General features: G+C 46.6%; 1 protein-coding gene across 3 annotated transcripts; it reads left to right on the plus strand.

The window, feature by feature from the left end:
• Positions 1-265: 265 nt before the first annotated feature.
• POU4F1 (POU class 4 homeobox 1) lies at positions 266-2,297 on the plus strand. Of its 3 annotated transcripts, none has more exons than XM_054848217.1 (3): positions 266-388; positions 1,251-1,512; positions 1,603-2,297. In XM_054848217.1, the coding sequence occupies exons 1-3, from the start codon at positions 266-268 to the stop codon at positions 2,295-2,297; spliced, it is 1,080 nt and encodes a 359-aa protein (XP_054704192.1). The 3 variants fall into 3 exon arrangements, with proteins under 3 accessions (XP_054704192.1, XP_054704202.1, XP_054704181.1); XM_054848227.1 differs by having other exon boundaries at positions 1,251-1,510; positions 1,607-2,297; XM_054848206.1 differs by having other exon boundaries at positions 1,251-2,297.
• Positions 2,298-17,861: the final 15,564 nt, after the last annotated feature.

The following is a 17,861-nucleotide window of genomic DNA, read 5'->3' on the forward strand; positions in this document are numbered from 1 at the left end:
GCCCGGCGCCGGGCAGCGGCAGGCAGAGGAGTGAGACGGCGGGGGCCGGAGGGAGCCTCGCCGCCCGCTCACCCACCTACCCCAGCCCCGGCCACCGCGGCAGCGGCGGCGGCGGGGGCAGGGTCCGCTGCGGCACCGCCGCCACCGGCTCCGCCACCGCCACCCGCCGCCGTCCGCGGCTTCCCCCGGCGGGAGTAGAGCGCCCGGAGAGCACTTTCCCCCTGACTTTAGGAGTGTTTGTGGATTTACATGCCAAGCCTTCAAGATGATGTCCATGAACAGCAAACAGCCGCATTTTGCCATGCATCCCACCCTACCTGAGCACAAATACCCCTCTCTGCACTCCAGCTCGGAAGCAATAAGAAGAGCATGTCTACCAACTCCACCGGTAAGGGACAGGCAGCTGCAGCTCTCTTCTCTTTTTCTTTCTCTCTCTCTTACACACACGCACACACTCTTTCTTTCTGTCTCTCTCTCTCTTTTCTGTATACTGCATGTATGTGTATGTGCATTAATAAAAAAACCGCTGCGAGGCACATTTTGACAAGCGGCGCTTAATGTTTTTTTCATGTCTTCCTCTGCAATCATCTGAGCGCCTGTGATCTTTTTTGAAAGCGGTGTTCACACGAGTCTCCGACTTCATCCACTTTCTGTATTAATTTTTATGACTCGGCCTCAGAAAAGGAATGCGCTTTATGTGCTCTTGTGTTTGACACAATTCCCCAGCTGAGAGTTACAGATCCATTTCTTCTCCTCCTTTCTCTTCTTCTTTCGTTCCTATTTTTTTTTTTAATTTATTTCTTCCCTTTACGCCCTCGTCCTCTCTTTTTCGGATTCCCTCCCCGGCTTCCTGCCCTTTCTACCCTCCGCTTCTTCTTTTCCTCTTCCCCCCCCCCCTCCTCGCTTTCCCCCCTATTATTCTACCCCATCTCCTGTTTCCCCTCACTTCCCTGTACTGTCTCCTGCTTCTCCCATCCACTTGGCTCTCCCCCCCACACACACCCCTTCACACGCGCATACTGCTGCCGGCTCCCCCCGCACGGTCACCCCAACTTTGCCCACCTTTCCCTCCCCTCCCGGGCTCCCCTCCCTCGACTTTCCCCCCTCCTTCCCCACGGCGGTCCCGCAACCCCACGCTTCATCCCCACCGTCCCCTTCCCTCTCCGCGCTTCGCCCCCTCTCTGCCCCCCTCCCCGGCGCCCCCCTGCCCTCCGCTCCCCGCACCCCGCTCTGTTTTGTGTCCCTTGCAGCTGCAGAGCAATATCTTCGCCAGCCTCGATGAGACCTTGCTGGCGCGGGCCGAGGCTCTGGCCGCCGTCGACATCGCCGTCTCGCAGGGCAAGAGCCACCCGTTCAAGCCGGACGCCACCTACCACACCATGAACAGCGTGCCCTGCACCTCCACCTCCACCGTGCCCCTGGCGCACCACCACCACCACCATCACCACCACCACCAGGCGCTGGAGCCCGGCGACCTCCTCGACCACATCACGTCCCCCTCCCTGGCGCTCATGCCCGGCGGAGGCGGCGGCGGAGGCGGCGGCGGCGGCCACGACGGGGCGGGCGGCGGCGGCGGCGGGGCCGGCGGCGGCGGGGGCGGCGGCGGCGGCGGCGGGGGCGGCGGCGGCCTCATCTCCACCTCGGCCCACCCACACTCGCACATGCACGGCCTGGGCCACCTCTCGCACCCGGCCGCCATGAACATGCCGTCGGGGCTGCCGCACCCGGGGCTGGTGGCCGCGCACCACGGGGCCGCGGGGCAGGTGGCCTCGGCGGCGGCGGTGGTGGGGGCAGCCGGCTTGGCCTCCATCTGCGACTCGGACACGGACCCGCGGGAGCTGGAGGCCTTCGCCGAGCGCTTCAAGCAGCGCCGCATCAAGCTGGGGGTGACCCAGGCCGACGTGGGCTCGGCGTTGGCCAACCTGAAGATCCCGGGGGTAGGCTCCCTCAGCCAGAGCACCATCTGCCGCTTCGAGTCCCTCACCCTCTCCCACAACAACATGATCGCCCTCAAACCCATCCTGCAGGCCTGGCTGGAGGAGGCCGAGGGCGCCCAGCGGGAAAAAATGAACAAGCCCGAGCTCTTCAACGGGGGCGAGAAGAAGCGCAAGCGGACTTCCATCGCCGCCCCGGAGAAGCGCTCCCTGGAGGCTTACTTCGCCGTCCAGCCCCGGCCCTCCTCCGAGAAGATCGCCGCCATCGCCGAGAAATTGGACCTCAAAAAGAACGTGGTGCGGGTTTGGTTTTGCAACCAGAGACAGAAGCAGAAACGGATGAAATTTTCCGCCACCTACTAGGGGCGGGCGGGAGGGGCGACCCTGGCACCGGGGGCACCGGGGTGGGGGGCCGGGCCGGGGCCGCGGGGGGCGCCCACCCACCGCCGCCGTCGCCCGAGACGCCGTGGGAAGCTCCTGGGGACCAAGGGACGATGTAGAAATTAAATGCGAACTACTCGATGAGCGGGGAGAGGGGACGTGCGGGGGGGGTGGGTTGCGCTATCAATTATTAAAACAGAAAGACACCGGGACACCAACGAGAAGGAGGAGAGAGAGGAGGTAAAAACGCTCTAGAAACCCGTGGGGGTCACTTCTGCGGCCCCATTGCCCCTTTGCCCCCTCTCCCACACCCCCCGACAGAAAGCGGGAGAAAGAGAAACTTAAAGCGTAAACACACACAGACACACACCAATAAATACCGTGACAGCAACAATCACAAACCGAGAAACCTAAATCACAACTTTCCGAAGGAAAACAAAACCGACCAACACACCCGGAAGGCGAAACTGTCGGTGATAATGCTACGCTTGGTTTGGGTCTCTTTTCATTACTTTCTGATTTTCTTTCTTTTCCCTGGCTTGGTAATGAATGAGGACGACGGTGGTTTGGTGTGGGGGGTCTTTTTCTTTAGCTGGTTTGGATTTGGGTTTTTTGTTTTGTTTTGTTTTATTTTTTTTTAAATGGTTTTCTTTTTTGTTTATTTGTTTGGTTTTGTTTTTGGTTTTCCCTCGAATGTGGTTTTTCGCGAGGCTTTGGCGATGGGTCTTGTCTGTGCTGGGGGAGCGGTGCGAGCTGGGCCAGGGCCGGGGCAGCCGGACCTCCCGAGACTCGGGAGCGGTTCTTTCCTATCCGCTGTTGCCTCAATAATCCTAGCTAGCTCAAGGAAAACAAACAAACAAGTTACTCCACAGCCCCTTTGTTTCTCTTCCGTCGCCTGCGTGGTTCGCGTTTCCATCTATGTCTAAAGACAGGTCCCTGTCTCTGCAGAGATGTGTCTGGAGATAGATGCTAAACCTGCCTGAGCAGGGATGCTTTCCGAAAGAGTATGTTCAGAGTCATTAAGGCTCGTGGTTAACTATGTCCTCTCCCCTCCCTCCCCACCCCTCCCCACCCCACGGCCCCCGGCATCCCTACCAAATTTGCTGGATTTAAGTTAGCAACGGGCTGCCGTGGGAAGAAGGTCCTGCCTTGGTTTTTCTCCGAGGGCTAGGGGTTATTGCACCCAGTAGGCAAACGAAACCACCAGTGCAGGGTTTGAAATGACATTTGTTTCTGAGGGGTCTGCATGTTGGGAACAAACACGCACCCCCCACCCCCCCTTGTTTGGCTTAAAAGTCGTTTATTGTAAATAATAAACGGTAGGTAGAGGGTGGCTTTTTGGGGTGTGTATGGGGGGGGGATCAATTTGCACTATCACAGTCTCCCGGATTGGAAGCGATTATGTTATTCCGTAATAACGATGTGGAACTATTACTAATAATAGTCAAGGTGCATTATATGTCTCGCGGATTAAAAAAAAAAAAAAAAAAAAAGAAAAAAAGAGATCAGAGCTCGTTAAGAAAAAACGCCATTGCTGGCTCTGGCTGGTGCCGAACGACTGGTAAGACTTTCAAGAAACAAGGAATTTCGGAAAAGAAAATACCCTCCCGTTTAAATCAAAACAAACAATAGACTGAAATTATGCATGACCTAAAAAAAAAAAAAAAAGAAAAGAAAAGGCATAGAAAGATCCGTGATAAAGTCTTGATATTATTTATTTATTTATCTATCTATTTCTTTTATTATTATTGCTATTATTATTAATATTATTATTTTATGTATCATTGTTTGCAGCGCAAACATTCTATGCATTTTGAAACTGAGCACTAAATAGACTAGCTTCTGGTAGAATCTTTTGTGGATGGTGTAATTTCACAGTTTAACTGCCTGTTTTCACCGAAAACACAAACATTCTTGTCACGTTCTTGTATTTAGATTTAAAAGAGGAAGAAAAAAAAAAGAGAGAAAAAAAAAGAGAAGAAAGACGATTGTAAATATTTTCTTTAATGCACAAAAAAAAAAAAGGTTACAAACTGCAACCACGTGTGGATCCTGAAATGTCTCACTGAATAATCTACCTGTCCATGTATGTTTGCTGAGCTTTCTCCTTGGTTGTGTCTTTACTCTATTACTTTTATTTCTATCAGAAATATTTCTGTACACCAAAATACAACAGGGAGATGCGTCCCAGCATACTTACAAATAAAACAAACGTGAAAACAGAATAGTTATTATTATTATTGGGTGCATTTAAAAAAAGAAAAAAATATTTCCGAGACACGGCTGGTAAATTCAAGGTATGGCCGTTAGACGATAAGACTAATTCTACCAAAAAGAAAATAGTGAGAGATGTATTTTTCTGCTAAATCCAGAAATCATTACTTTGAGATAGCTCTTATGTGAAAATCGGTGCTCTGAATAAAATTAACTATATATTAGCTGCGTGTGTTTCTTGAAGTTTATTCTATAACTGCAGAATATAAATCAAAGTAAAATTTTAAGAAGGACTTCTGAAGTATTTCTTTTCAGTTTGCTGGAAAGGATTATGCACCTACAAAATATGTATAAAGAAGAAAAGCTTGGGTGGTTTCAGGTTTATATGTTGTTCTGACTAGCCTAATTGCACTTAATTATGTAACAAGATACTTTATTTTTATTTTGGGTTAATAAATATGAAAATCCTAAACTGATCTCTCCTTATGTTGTAAATGCAATTGTTCATTAGGAACGTATAGGATGCCACCTACTGCTTCAAGTGATCAAAGAACCTCTTTCTATTTTCTGATGACCTGTGACTAGATCAGATGCCAAATGTAAAAAGTTACTTAATAGCTGGGATTATTTCTTCTGTAGACATATTTTAGCCAAATCTTTTTAATTTCGCCGGTAAATCTGTGAATCAAGACACGTGATGTTCAGAAAAGAATAATACGTTCAAAAAGCTGTGATTTTAAACAACTGTTGATGTTTAAAAATAAGCACTAAAGGTATTTTTAAAAAACCATAGATCTCGTCCACCGGAAATTGACTTGTTTCTGTTGTTATTAACTTGAAATGTCATCAGAATTTTTAATAAATGCATTTGTAAAAATATTATTTTATAGAAAAGTATTACCGGATATCATTTTTTGGAGAGTCAGGAATGAACAAATAAAGATAATTACAAATGTTGGGTTTTTTTTTTCATCTGCCCCAAACGATTGAAATGTTACAAGCGATACCACATTTGTATTATACAGTAATGACCGATGTATGTATTGAAAAGTTAAGGAGTTTGTTTTGTAATAAGTACAATCCTTATCGAGTACAAAAAAAAAAATGTTAATAAAACATCGTGAAAATAAAAGCTTTGCAGAGTTTCCTATTTTTCATGGTAGGAAACTGTGCAAAACCGGAACGTCCTGCTTTCCGTCGGAATAATCTGAATAGTTCATAAAACCACGAAATACTCATGAGACCTTTTAAATAAATGGAAAGAAAGAAAGAAAGAAAGAAAGAAAGAAAGAAAGAAAGAAAGAAAGAAATGTGTTTATAAGGTCTAACCTAAGGACTGTTAAAACTTTTGTATCCGAGAAAAAAAGTAAGAGAGAAAAGACGAAGAGACAGAACATACATTCGCATTTATTCCCCAACAGTACGCAATCGCCTGCATACAGAAGTGCAATCTGTGACCAAAAAAAATACAGATTTCTCTCCCCCACACCCCTTGTGATACGGGCAGAGGCCACCTCTGATGGCTCCTGAACTTCAGCCAGTTCAGCATCTGTGACCCTTGCCGAGGACACTTCGGTACTGCCGTCCCTTGAATGGGCTTTTTCTCCGCACCTGAGGTATCTCGCCGCTTTTCTGATGTGATTTTCCAGTCCTAAGTCCGCAAAACCCGGGCTGGCTCCCGGAATTTCCGCTTAACACTTGCTCTCCGAGTGCTTTCAAATTAGATTAGGCCATCATAAGTGAATAACAGACACCCACTGCCACGATCGTATTGATTTTTACTCTCCTGTGATATTAAGACTAATTCGGTCCCGGTTCAACAAGTAAAGAGGCTCCCCAGAAGGGGAATGAAGTGTCCTACAGCACAGATTTTATGGTTTATGTGACTCCCTCCCCGCCTCCCCATATGCCCCCTTTCCTCCGAAGAGAAATAGATTTGTCGAAAGATAATTATTTTAACTCTGACGGACTGGAGCGCATAAAGCTTGATACCGTCGCTGCTGCCCTGTGTTGTTCTGGCATTTCCCAAACGATTTTAAATCCCTCCAGTTATTTATGTCTCGCTTTTTTTTTTTTTTTAAGCTTTATTATATTTACCTGCTGATTCCAAAGCGGAGGAAAGCCTAATTGATTTTTAAAAGATCAGCAGCAGAATTCCAATCCGCTTGGGAACCTGTTTCCACCTGCCAGACGAGCGTCTGATTATCGGTAATTATGTTATTTAAGAGTTGATAAAACATCGGAGCCCGCTGCTGCCTGGGCCCCTTCCCCAGCCCGGGCGCGAAGGGGACCCACGCGGGGAGAGTCGCGGCGCGGCGGGGCCGCCGCCATCACGTGCGCCGCTGCAAACACAATTACGGAGCCGCCGTTAATAATTCATGGGCTGAGATTTAGAAAATTAATAAAATGAATTATAACAAGAGGCTAATTAAAAACTTTAGTAATTGTTGTCAAGACAGCTTGATGGGAGGCGTGCTGCACGAACCCCCCTCCCTGCTTCCCCTCCTTCCCTCTTCCCCCTTCCCCTTCCGCTTTTGGAAAGCATTTTTTTTTTCCCCTCCTTTGAAACCCCTTTGCACCTGAAGGAAGCTCAGTTCGGGAGAAAAGCAGTGGATGAATATATAGGTCAGCTGAATATATAGGTCCCAGAGATGGCACAGAGGTGGTAAAACTGCAAACAAGTCTCTTTGCGTCATGGCAAGACAGATAGGTAGGCGGGTGAGTGGATGGTTGCATGGATGGATGAATGAAATCCAGGGCTCAAAAGTTAATTTAAAATAGGATGTCACATATAAATCTTTGAAGAAGCAGCAGTAGGAAAGTGGCTTCTGCACCGGTGGGCCGCAGCCCCGCCGCCGGGCGGACAGGCAGCGGCTGGGGGCAGGCAGGGGCAGGCAGGGACAGGCAGCACCCCGCGGGTAGAAGAGCGCACTTCCCGCTTTTGCGGATAGCAGCGGCAATAGGTGCGGGGCCCCCACCGCGCGTCCTGCGTGGGGGCCGACTCCGCGGGGGGCGGAGGGGCCGCGGGATGCTCATTCCCCTCCCCCCTACGCCCCCCCCCCCCCCCCGAGGTCGCTCTCCTCCTGCTGGGTTAAGATGCAACTTTAAGCCGGACTCAGCGCGACGTTTCCGCGGGCAGACGGGGCCGGGGAGCCCGGTGTGCTGTACCGGTGCGGATTTATGGCCGTGTCACCAGCCAAACCCTGCCCCGGGAGCTGAGCCCGCCGCGGCTGATTGTCAAGGGGCAGCTGCGCATGCAAAATCTGCTTCCCAAATTGGTCTCTGGACTTCTGCGGAGTCACAGCCCCTCTGGGAAAGCAGGAGTCCTCCTTTGAACTGCCTTTTAACTCCTTCAGCCTGCTCACCTAAGTGTGCCAAAGCATCTCTAACTCCGAGGGAGAAGTTAAGCACCTTTTTAAAAACAATGAAAAAAAACCCAAACAAAAAACAAACAACATATCAGGAAGCGAGGGGAGGGATTCCTTTTAAAAAATCTGATGTCATAAGACGTTAATCACTGTAATTCTTTCTATCTTTCTGTAAGACTTTCTATCAAAATTAAAAAAAAAAAAAAAAAAGGACACACTGCCCTGGTACGTTGAAGATAAATTGTAACTTCTCATTGATTTTCGGAAGCGAGTCATAAAACTCTCAAAATAGTGTCCTTCAGTGGGAACGCCGAGCCACCCTCCCGCTTGCACGGGCTGAGGCACGGAGCGGTTCCCGGTGCGGAGACAATCCGCCCCAAGCTGGGGTTCAGCAGCGGGAGCCCTGACACACGCCGCGCTGCAGACACACGGCTCATGCTGCAAACACCGCGGTGCGGGGAGGGAGAGAGGCATATGTGCATCCCTCGCCCGGATAAAAGAAAGCAAGTTAAAAGTGCAAGCCAAAGCTAAAATATCTAAAAGCTGTGGGTCTGAGGGGTTTTTATTATTATTGTTATTATTTTTTAAGTGTTCCTTGACAAGAGGATAGCATGTCAACATGAATACATCTTTTTACAGGCTGCGTGGAAAGAAGACAAGGCGCAGATATACATAACTTAGCCCTTGATTATGGTCATTATGTAAACCGAATTACCAACAAAAGTTTGTTTGGTAACTAATTATAGCTCACTAAATATCTACCTCTCTTCACTTCAGCATAATGTATACAAACTTTTGTACACGCGGATCAGAATAAAACAAAGTGTTGACAGCATCCAGCAGTGGAAATTCACTTACACAAGACTTTTTTTCACTGAAGTGTTGACAATAAACATTTAATGAAGGCAGAGACTTGGATGTCTCCAGACAGTGTCAGAATACTTTAAACAGACCATTAGCATGGCTTCTTCTACTTCAAACAGAGCACACTATACCATAACATTATAAAAATACAAAGTATGAAACAAATAATCTGTTTATACAGATATTTTAAGCTGTTTTCACCAGCTCTGACATCCCCTGTATTTAGTAACAGAAACTTACTCATTTCAGATTACTCGCGCTTAAAAAATGTTAAATACAGTTAATGCAATATTAATCGCCCTTTGGTGATATAAAATGCAATATTTTCAGGCAGCTATCGAGCTTTTCTAGAGGAAGAGCTGATGAAAACAGTCACAGCTGAATAGTGGAGAGAAAAAAGCTCTGTATTTATTGCTTTTGTTTGGCTTTTGGCTACAGAGACAGGAACATTCTAATGGGGTAAGGACATTTATTTTATCTGCAATCTATTGCTGCTAGAGCAGGAGCGGCAGATGGGGTTTGGTGTTATATTCACAGAGTAATTTAGAGCAAATCCTAATAACTAATAATGATTTATGTTAATTTCAATCACTTATGTGACTTTATTAAAGCACTGCTGTAAGAGGAATAGAAAGGGGGGGGGGGTGGTGGTGTGTGAAAGGAGAGACTGGAGAGAGGCAAGCTGTGTCTGTCTGAAACCGAACCGCATGCTCGAAAAGGTTGCTGTGGTGGGCTCCAGCGAAATTTCTGACCTGAGGAAGCAGTGACTAGCACCAGCTACCGCGCACGGCTTGCTTTTGAGACTATGTATCGTCTGCGCTAATTTCTTAAAAGAAAAGCCCCGCGTAGAAACCCCCTCCACCTACGAGAGGCAAACAAAAACAGAGAGTAAGAGAAGAGCGAGCGTGCGAGAGAGACTCGTGTTACGCAAAATGTATTGATTGTGTGCGAGGAATCTGAGATGCTGGTGTGCTGGGCTCCCGAAAGAACAGGAGGAGGCTACTGGCAGAATAGCTAGAAAGACCCCAAATGTACAGTATGAGAAACTTTTATTCTGGGCTGCTTCAGCGTGGTGGAGGTCTACAGTTCTCTACTCACGTTGCATCGGCTTTACTCCTCACCGCAAATCTCTAGGATTCTTTTTCCCACTGGATTTTATATTCTTATTAGGGAAAAAGAAAAAAAAAAAAAAAGAGCAGCTATTGCAATGAACCTTCCGTATTTCCCTCTATAATCTTCAGTTTCATTAACAACTGATAATAGCAGTGTGCACACACGTAAACACAGGCGCATACATCGTCGCCTGTGCATTGAAATGAGAGATGTTTGCAAAAGCCAGGAAATCTCAAACCGACTAGTGCTGCTCTGCATAGGATCGGTTTGATGTAGGAGAGAGGAGTACTTACAGGATTTTGAAAGGGAGGGTGCTCTTCGCTTCTGGCAATTTACTTTCCCAGCTACCTTTATGTGTTTTTCTGCCTTAAGGCATACAGTCTGAAAGTAAAACAACATCAAAGCTCCTTATTAACACTATTTTCCTGAAATCAGAAGATGAAGCTACCTGAAACGTTTAATCTAGTGTTAGCATTTATTTCCCAACAAAAGAGCCAGAACAAAGTTCAAAAGAGCTAGGGCAGTTATCTACAGGAGACTAAAAGGCAAAGTGCAGGGACTGATTTATGTTTCTGTCAGAACCCTTGAAATGGATTAAATAAACCTTAGTTTTTGCTGCATTCTCAACCACTGTATTGTGTACTATAATTCGCGTTTCCAAACCACACGGCTGTGTAACCCCTCTCCCCCACTGCCAGCTGCCGTAGATGCGACTTTCCTAACTTTTGGGTTATTTGCAGAGAGCTGTCTTTTCCGCTCTGCAAGCTGCCACTGCATTTTAAATGTGACCGCTTTCCACGCAAGGCAATTTTTGTGTTCTGTGTAGTAAAGGTTTTATATATAGCAACACCTTTTTCCCTTAGATAAAAAAAAAAAAAAAGCGCGAGAGAAATCCCTATTTTATGGGCTAGGAGTGATGTTGCTGTCGCTTGCCACCTCTTCGCTTGAAAGCGGCTCAAGACTTTCAAATCCGTGTGTGTGCGCGCGCCTGCTTTTTGAACTCTTATCACGGCGGAGACGCCGCGGCGCGGGCGGACGTGCTTGCGCGCAGGCGGAGCGGCGGGCGGGCGCGGCGGCGCTTCAGCACCACGGAGAGCTCCGCCGGGGCGGGCGGCGGGCGGCGCGGGGCGAAGGCTGTCTGTCTGGCTGCACAGCAGCCTGTAATATGTTAATGGCCGTAGGGTATGCCTGAGGTACTAGCTCAAGCTGCTTCGCACACCATATGTCAGGCCGTTAGCCACATGGATCTATTAATCAAAGGGGGAGAGAAGGAGAGAGGGGAGAGGCGGGGGTGTGGGGGAGGGAGCTTTTAATACCCCACCCTATTTTGTTGTATACTTTCTCCTTTCAGTTCTCTCAGATATAAAGACCCAGAGTACCTCGAACACACAACTTTAATTCTCTTTTGATCCGCTCTTTTACACCCTCGCATAACCAGCTCAGATCAGCCCATAGCGAGACTGGGGGGGTGGGGGTGGGGTGGGATATGATGATGTGTCACGTTTACCCCGGCAAAGGATTTGGTTTGAAAGTGCTGCTCAACTTCTGTGACAAAGGCGATCTCTGTCCGCCCCTAAGACTTCCCCTTGCGGAGGCTGCCTCTGAGGGGAAGGCTTTTTCCAGCGAGCCAAGAATCACCTCCCCTACGCGCAGCCAGACCTCTGACCGTCCTTACCACTTTTACATGTGCTCTATTACCTATTGCAGCACGTCATTGCTTCACGGGAGGTTTGTCCCACGGCGACTAAACCCACGAGATCCACAAAAGTACAGGATCCACAAGAGCATCGGGAGCAGGGGAAGAAGTAGTCTGTGCAGGAGAGTGGTGTAAAAGCCCTTGTGTACGTTAATTTTTTACACAGCCATCAAAACGGGACCAGCGGGCTCACCCAAACTTCTGCGACTCAGCAAATAAAGATGTACCTAATGCCAAGACTCACCTCCCGAGAAGATGCACGAGCTCTCGGGTCTGGTTTCTGCTCCTTGCTTGGAAGATGGAGTGTTTCGGGGGGGACTTTCTCTTCAGGGTTAGAGTGAACATACTCACATGGGCTCCTCCTGGACCCTGTTGGCCAGCCCGTAGGTGACGTGTCAGGGCACAGCTCGGGTAATCAACACTCCCAGACTAATTCCAAGACTGCTGGATTTATTTTTTTTTCGCTTTTCTTTCATGATGGATGAGGGGGGACATTAAAGAGACTGACCTTTTGCTCAGGCACATGTCGCATAAAGTTTTGAAATTCTAGATAATTATACAGTGCTACAGAGGCTCAGGAAAGTTATTGAGTGGCGGAAGAGGGGGAGGACAGGACCACTTCAGTGCGCCAGGACCCTGCGGCAGGGTCCCCTCGTGGGGACCGTGTGGGTGGATAGGACAGATTCCCTAGCCCTGGTCTCCAGGCCAAGCGGCACCCACATATGTACTGGAAATGGTTGAAAAACACCCGGAGAAAGGCAAAGGATGTGGGGCTAGACGAGAGACACAGAACACACAGAGAAACTCTGCTTTTTATAAGTTTACATAAAAAGCATAAGATCTCCTAGCTATTTGAAATTCCCTCTGTTGGTACAATGCATCACAGAGAGGCAAGTCAGAGGGTAGAAACGCTTGAGACAATTTCTGCGACTGCAGACATAGGATAGTAACCCTATTGATTGTGTTATACAGTACATTTCATAGGTTATGTTGAAATCAGTCTTTAAGACAGACTTATTTTCTGACCTTTTTTCCCCTTTTGGTGGCTGGAAACATAATGATTGTGTCTGTTCTTAGATCTAAAGCTGGCACCCGTCTTCCGGAGCCTTTGCTTTAATACAGATTGCATTTAACATGCAAAAAATATGAAAGCCTTTCTAAGCAATACTTTACATCGAGACAGAGGTAAATGCACGGGGTGAGTGTCAGTTGATTCTGCATTTCCACCTACCTAGGGAAAGGCTCTTATTACCTTTAAATTTTGGTGCACACACCACCCATCATTTTCTTCCTCTATTTAAAAGGTAACCCATATATCTGTCGTTTTAGGTTTCCAAAGACTCGTAACTTAATTCCTTCAGGCTATTCATCAGCACAGTAATTAAACTAGCAAATGGATGTAAATAAAGTGAAATTGGTTTCATGACAGATGAGCCGAAGAGGCCTCTGACATGAAACAAGCCAGGACAATAATTATTTCTGCACCGGGCTATATGAGGAACTCCATCTGGATTTATTAGGTGCTGCAAGTTATTTGCTGGGAGCAGGCAAGACAGGAGGACTCACTTTAATTTGACAGGATTTTTTTTTTCTTTTTGCATCCTAAGTAGGTTACAGAAATATAAATCTGGAATTAACTTTGCCAATACTGAGAAACCTCTACCCAATGTAAAAACTCGGCAGTGAAAATAGGTAGTCGGAGAAAGGTTTATGAAATAATTTCTTCCCAAATGCTAAATAGGAGAAAATTACGTTAAAATCCTGCTGTCGAGATATCCCCTATTAAAAAAATAATCCAGATCACCGTGGCAGCCAGTGTATACTTCTCTTTTCTACAAATGTGCATGCAATGCAGTGGAGGCAATAGAAAGAAGGCAAATTTGGAGAGCCTGGTAATTCTGAAGAGCTTCTCTTAAGAAAAAAATAACTATCATCTCAGCTAAACGGTGTCTGGTAAGATCCCCCGCTCCCTCTTCTCCGTCAAGGAAAAGTTTATACCTGCGGAGAAGAGGGGAGCAGAGGAAGGGTCTGCGAAAGGGAGGGTATGGATTCCGCAAGGCTCAACTGTAATTGAAGCCATCAGGTCCAGCTTGGAGTGGAAGTAATATACAGAATAAATAAAAAAAGGGCTCTCACAGCAGGTGCAGATTAGTCCCTTTTCCCCTGAAAAGATTAGAAACTGACTGCTTTATGCTTAAACGTACTCTCAATTATTTAAGCGCCCTTTCGTGATTAGCAAGTAAAAGTAACGCTCCAAAGCGCTGAAGAAATGAAGCAAGAATAACATCGCTTTCCCACAGCTCACGTAGGCTTTCCAGCACACGCCTAGCTCCCTGCCGGCTAACAACGCTCAGACCGGGGAACTCTTTTAGATACATACACCTGTAGGGTGGGGAGGGGGGGAAAGGAGAGAGGGAGGGGAGAAGGAGGGAGGGGGCAGGTTCAGCGTGGAAAAAATTCCGCTGTCGAGGCTGTGTAGGCTGCAGCCCAACCTTGTCTCACAGACAATTGGGATCAGTAGACAGATTTTCCCAGGAATGCTGGACATTCAACATCCCTTCCACTGGGAAAAAAAAAAAAAAAGTCTTTCACCAAAATCCCAAACAAAAAACCCCAAACCACCCTCTTTGAATGGGCTGGAAATGAACCGAGGACGCCTATGTTTGCATACGGCAGTTTGATCAGGGTTCGTATCTTTCTGCAATCAAATCAGAGGCATTTTCCACCCTTCCTCACGGAAGGGACCGTGATAACTGCAAAGCCGGGGAGAGATCCTAAAGGGACTGAAATCCCCTTATGTCTGAAGCTTTCCTTTTTAACACACACCAGACTAATTATTTAAAAGTTCTTGTAAAATTAGAAGACATAGCCCAGTCCTTTAATTAGAAAACACTGTGAATAGGGATAGCATATGGAGGGGAATGTCAAGAAGAGGGTGCCAGGGGCAGATCCTAGGAAATCTGTATTCATTTCTGCCTCCTATTTGTTCAGTAATCTCTACCATCATAACTAAATCTTGGAGCACTGATGTAGTTCGAGTTGTTGTTGACTCAACGTCAAAATTCAATCACTGGGGGTTTTGCATCAGCCGGGCTACTTATTTGTCTAATAAATCCGTCATTTTGTAAGAAAAATATTTGAGCAGCCGTACTTGACCTCTTGGTATCCACAAGCCACATTTATTTCTACCAGTTTACAAATGCAAAATGGAGATGATCATCTTAATGCCTCGAGGTACTGTGTTGATTTCTGATTGGATTTTAGATGGAAATGTCTATTTTAAATACCCCGTGATTAAATTGTACATATAATAGAATTCATGCCTCTCAAATCAAATCCTGATTTGCAAACTCCGATTTTATTTTAAAAGAAATATTATTTAGGCATAAATTGTTTTCTTAAATGATTTGTTAACCCCCCGCTGTAAGATTTTATTATAAGCCGGGCATCCTTCTCGCTGGAAAACTTATTTTGACCCTGGACCACCCGTTTCTGATTGAAAGGTGTCAGGCGAGGATGGGATGGAAACACACCCGTTTGAGAGCTCTGTCTTAGTTCGTGACATTCCGCGCTGGGGGATTTACTGCCTCTATTTTTATGCATAATTCTTTCGAAAAGGGGGCCACGCTGAACAAGTTTAATTGGCGTGGGGGGAAATAACTTTCACGAAAGCTTTTTAGTTGGGGGGAGGGGATGGGGGGGGGGGGAGGAGGGCAGGAATACGGTCACTGTCAGGAGAGGAGAGATTTGGGAGCCTTCCATCGGGCTTCAGCCCCAGGGAGCCGAGGCGGCCCCCCACCCCTGCGTCCCGTGCCGGGCCGGGTCCCCCGCGGAGCAGCGTGGGTCCCGCGGGGCCAGGCGCGACGCCGGCCGCGGCTCTCCTGCCTGGGGAAGCCCCACCGCCGTAGGGCCGCCGGCGTGGCGGCCTCCCTGCGGCGGGGGAGGGCCGAGCCCGCATCCTCCCGGCCAGCGGGGAGTTCCGCCGTGAGCTGCTTTTTTTTTTTTCGGGGGGGGGGGGGCTTGTTTCGTTCAATACATCACCTCCCCCGCGCTTTTGCGACTCCCATCCCCTGAGCTTTCCCCTTGGACGGCTGCCGGGGTCTTTCCGTCTCCATGGAAATATAAACGGCCGACGTCAGCCCGGGCAGCGGTCATTATTCCCGTATTAAAGTCAGCTATCGATTCGTTCCCCCAGCACCCACTCGTGTCGGGACCACGAAGGGCCGCGTCTGCCGAGCTGGAGCCCGCTGGCTCCGGGGGCGCTTGGCAGGCAGCGTCCCCTGGCAGCCATCCCCTGTGAACTCCTTAATGAAGTGCAAGGAAGGGGGGGAAAAAGTGAAATATTTCAGCATATTGAAAATATTAATGTTGGCTTGTAGGAATTAATGTAATGGGCTATAGTTATTAACAACTTATAAAGGCTTAAATCAATATAAATTAATTTAATTATGATTTCTAATTGCATTATGCATGATCAATTTGAAACACTACATTAAAGATAATTAGAGCAGGGTGCTAGTCACTAATCACTTCCCTAATGGCTTAATGAAAAGGAATGTCATGTATTACCTATGGGGTGGACCCATGAAATAATATAAATGCTTATTTTCCAATAGAAAATAATTGTACCTTTTAAGAGATGTTTTAATCACTTTATTGTAAACACAAAACGGATTTGGACTTTTTATGCGGCCTTGCTTAAACTTTATTGGTGTTGATTGAAGTGCTGATGTATTATGAGTCCATCTATTGATGACATGAGGGAAGACTAACTTTTATGTAAAAGTATCATGCTGTCCTTAGAAGCTAGTGCCAAGAGGTCACGGTAGATGGAGGTCCTAGCTTAGCATAATGGGTTTAACATTTCCATGACATCATCAGGGAATCTGAAAAGGAGTCCAAGGATAATCAGAGTGGTCATTCAGAAGCAGAGTAAATATTTTATGAGGATATATAGAAGACAGGAAAGAAGGTGGTCAGAAAGGTGAATCTCTACTTCTCCATGCTCTGTGAGGGTTTTTCACTTGGTACCAATTTTGATTGAAAACTTGTGTATTGTTAATACAAAAAAAGGCAGAGCATGACCCTTGGACGGATGAATCCCAATTTGTTTTTCGCGGCGATCTAAATATATTTGTATTCATTGTCACCCTTATGGGTTACAGATTATTTCTTCCTTACTTTTCAGGTATAAATACATCCTTACTTGATTCTTCATTCGCTCTGCACATTGTCACTTACTCAGGGGTCTGTTCCTACTTTAATAGCAGAAGTTCATTTATTGTTAAAATTAAAAGCAACCAACATAAATGAATGCCTTGTAAATGGATGGTGTGACGCAGATTAGTTGAAAATGCTTTCCCTGTGATTAGCTTTATTTTCAAAGCTTTGCCTAATAACAAGCAGTACTTGCAGCATACATCTTGGTTAGATTCATTATGTAATTCGTAGTTTTCAGAGAAGTACTGTGTAATTAGGGAAACAGATTTGAGGAGAACAGTAAAGAACAGTAGCATATAATACCCACATTTGTCACAGCAAGACCTGTTTGAAGAATTTTCCTTCTATTAAGGCCTGATTGAGACCAAGAAGCTTCAGGACTCCTGAGGATAATACCATCTGAATAAAAAGGAGGAGTGAAGGAGAGAGCCTAAATGTCACCCGAGGAGTATAGCCCTTTAAGGCTAAGTTATGAGAAACATACTGATTTTAGTACTGAACTATGACTGTAGATGACTGTGGATGGAATGATTCCAGGGACACGCAGCTGTTCTTATTTAAAAGACTCCTGTTTAAAAGTGCAGAGTAGAATAGTTATTTTTCCCCTCTATGTCCTGCAGAGAGAAGGTAGAAGCAGAAATAAGCTTACTTTGCATAATAATTTCTAAGTATTCCAGTGAAGTGGGACAAATTGCAGGATGAGCCTGGTCATTCCCTCTGTTGTTCACAGCTTGAAATGATGTGGCCTCATACTGCCAAGATCCAGTGACAAGATCTGAAAGCAATTCATGGAAAGGTTTTAAAAACTGCAAGTACCCCAAATTCAAACTTGCTGGTTTTCTTAAGAAAAATACTCCACAGTATTGCTCCTGCAAGGAAAGTTCTGATATATTGGAATAGCAGTAAATATATAGTCTAAAACCTTGAACTAAGGATGGGATATCAACATGGCTTAAAATATCCAGGTGACAAGTGCCTTATAAATACTAGTGGAGATGAACTCTTGTGGCCTATGTCGCTTCAGCTGTCGTAACTATTCCAGCTGCCATGACTTTCCCCTGCTAAGTTGGT

Source organism: Grus americana, chromosome 1, assembly GCF_028858705.1.
Source record: "Grus americana isolate bGruAme1 chromosome 1, bGruAme1.mat, whole genome shotgun sequence".
NCBI classification, from domain to species: Eukaryota; Metazoa; Chordata; class Aves; order Gruiformes; family Gruidae; genus Grus; species Grus americana.

Bases quoted from the DNA above. Each gene is read 5' to 3' on its own strand.
- POU4F1 (XM_054848206.1), top strand. From the start codon at position 266: ATGATGTCCATGAACAGCAAACAGCCGCATTTTGCCATGCATCCCACC. The intron at 389-1,250 runs GTAAGGGACAGG...TGTCCCTTGCAG, and splicing joins CATGTCTACCAACTCCACCG to CTGCAGAGCAATATCTTCGC.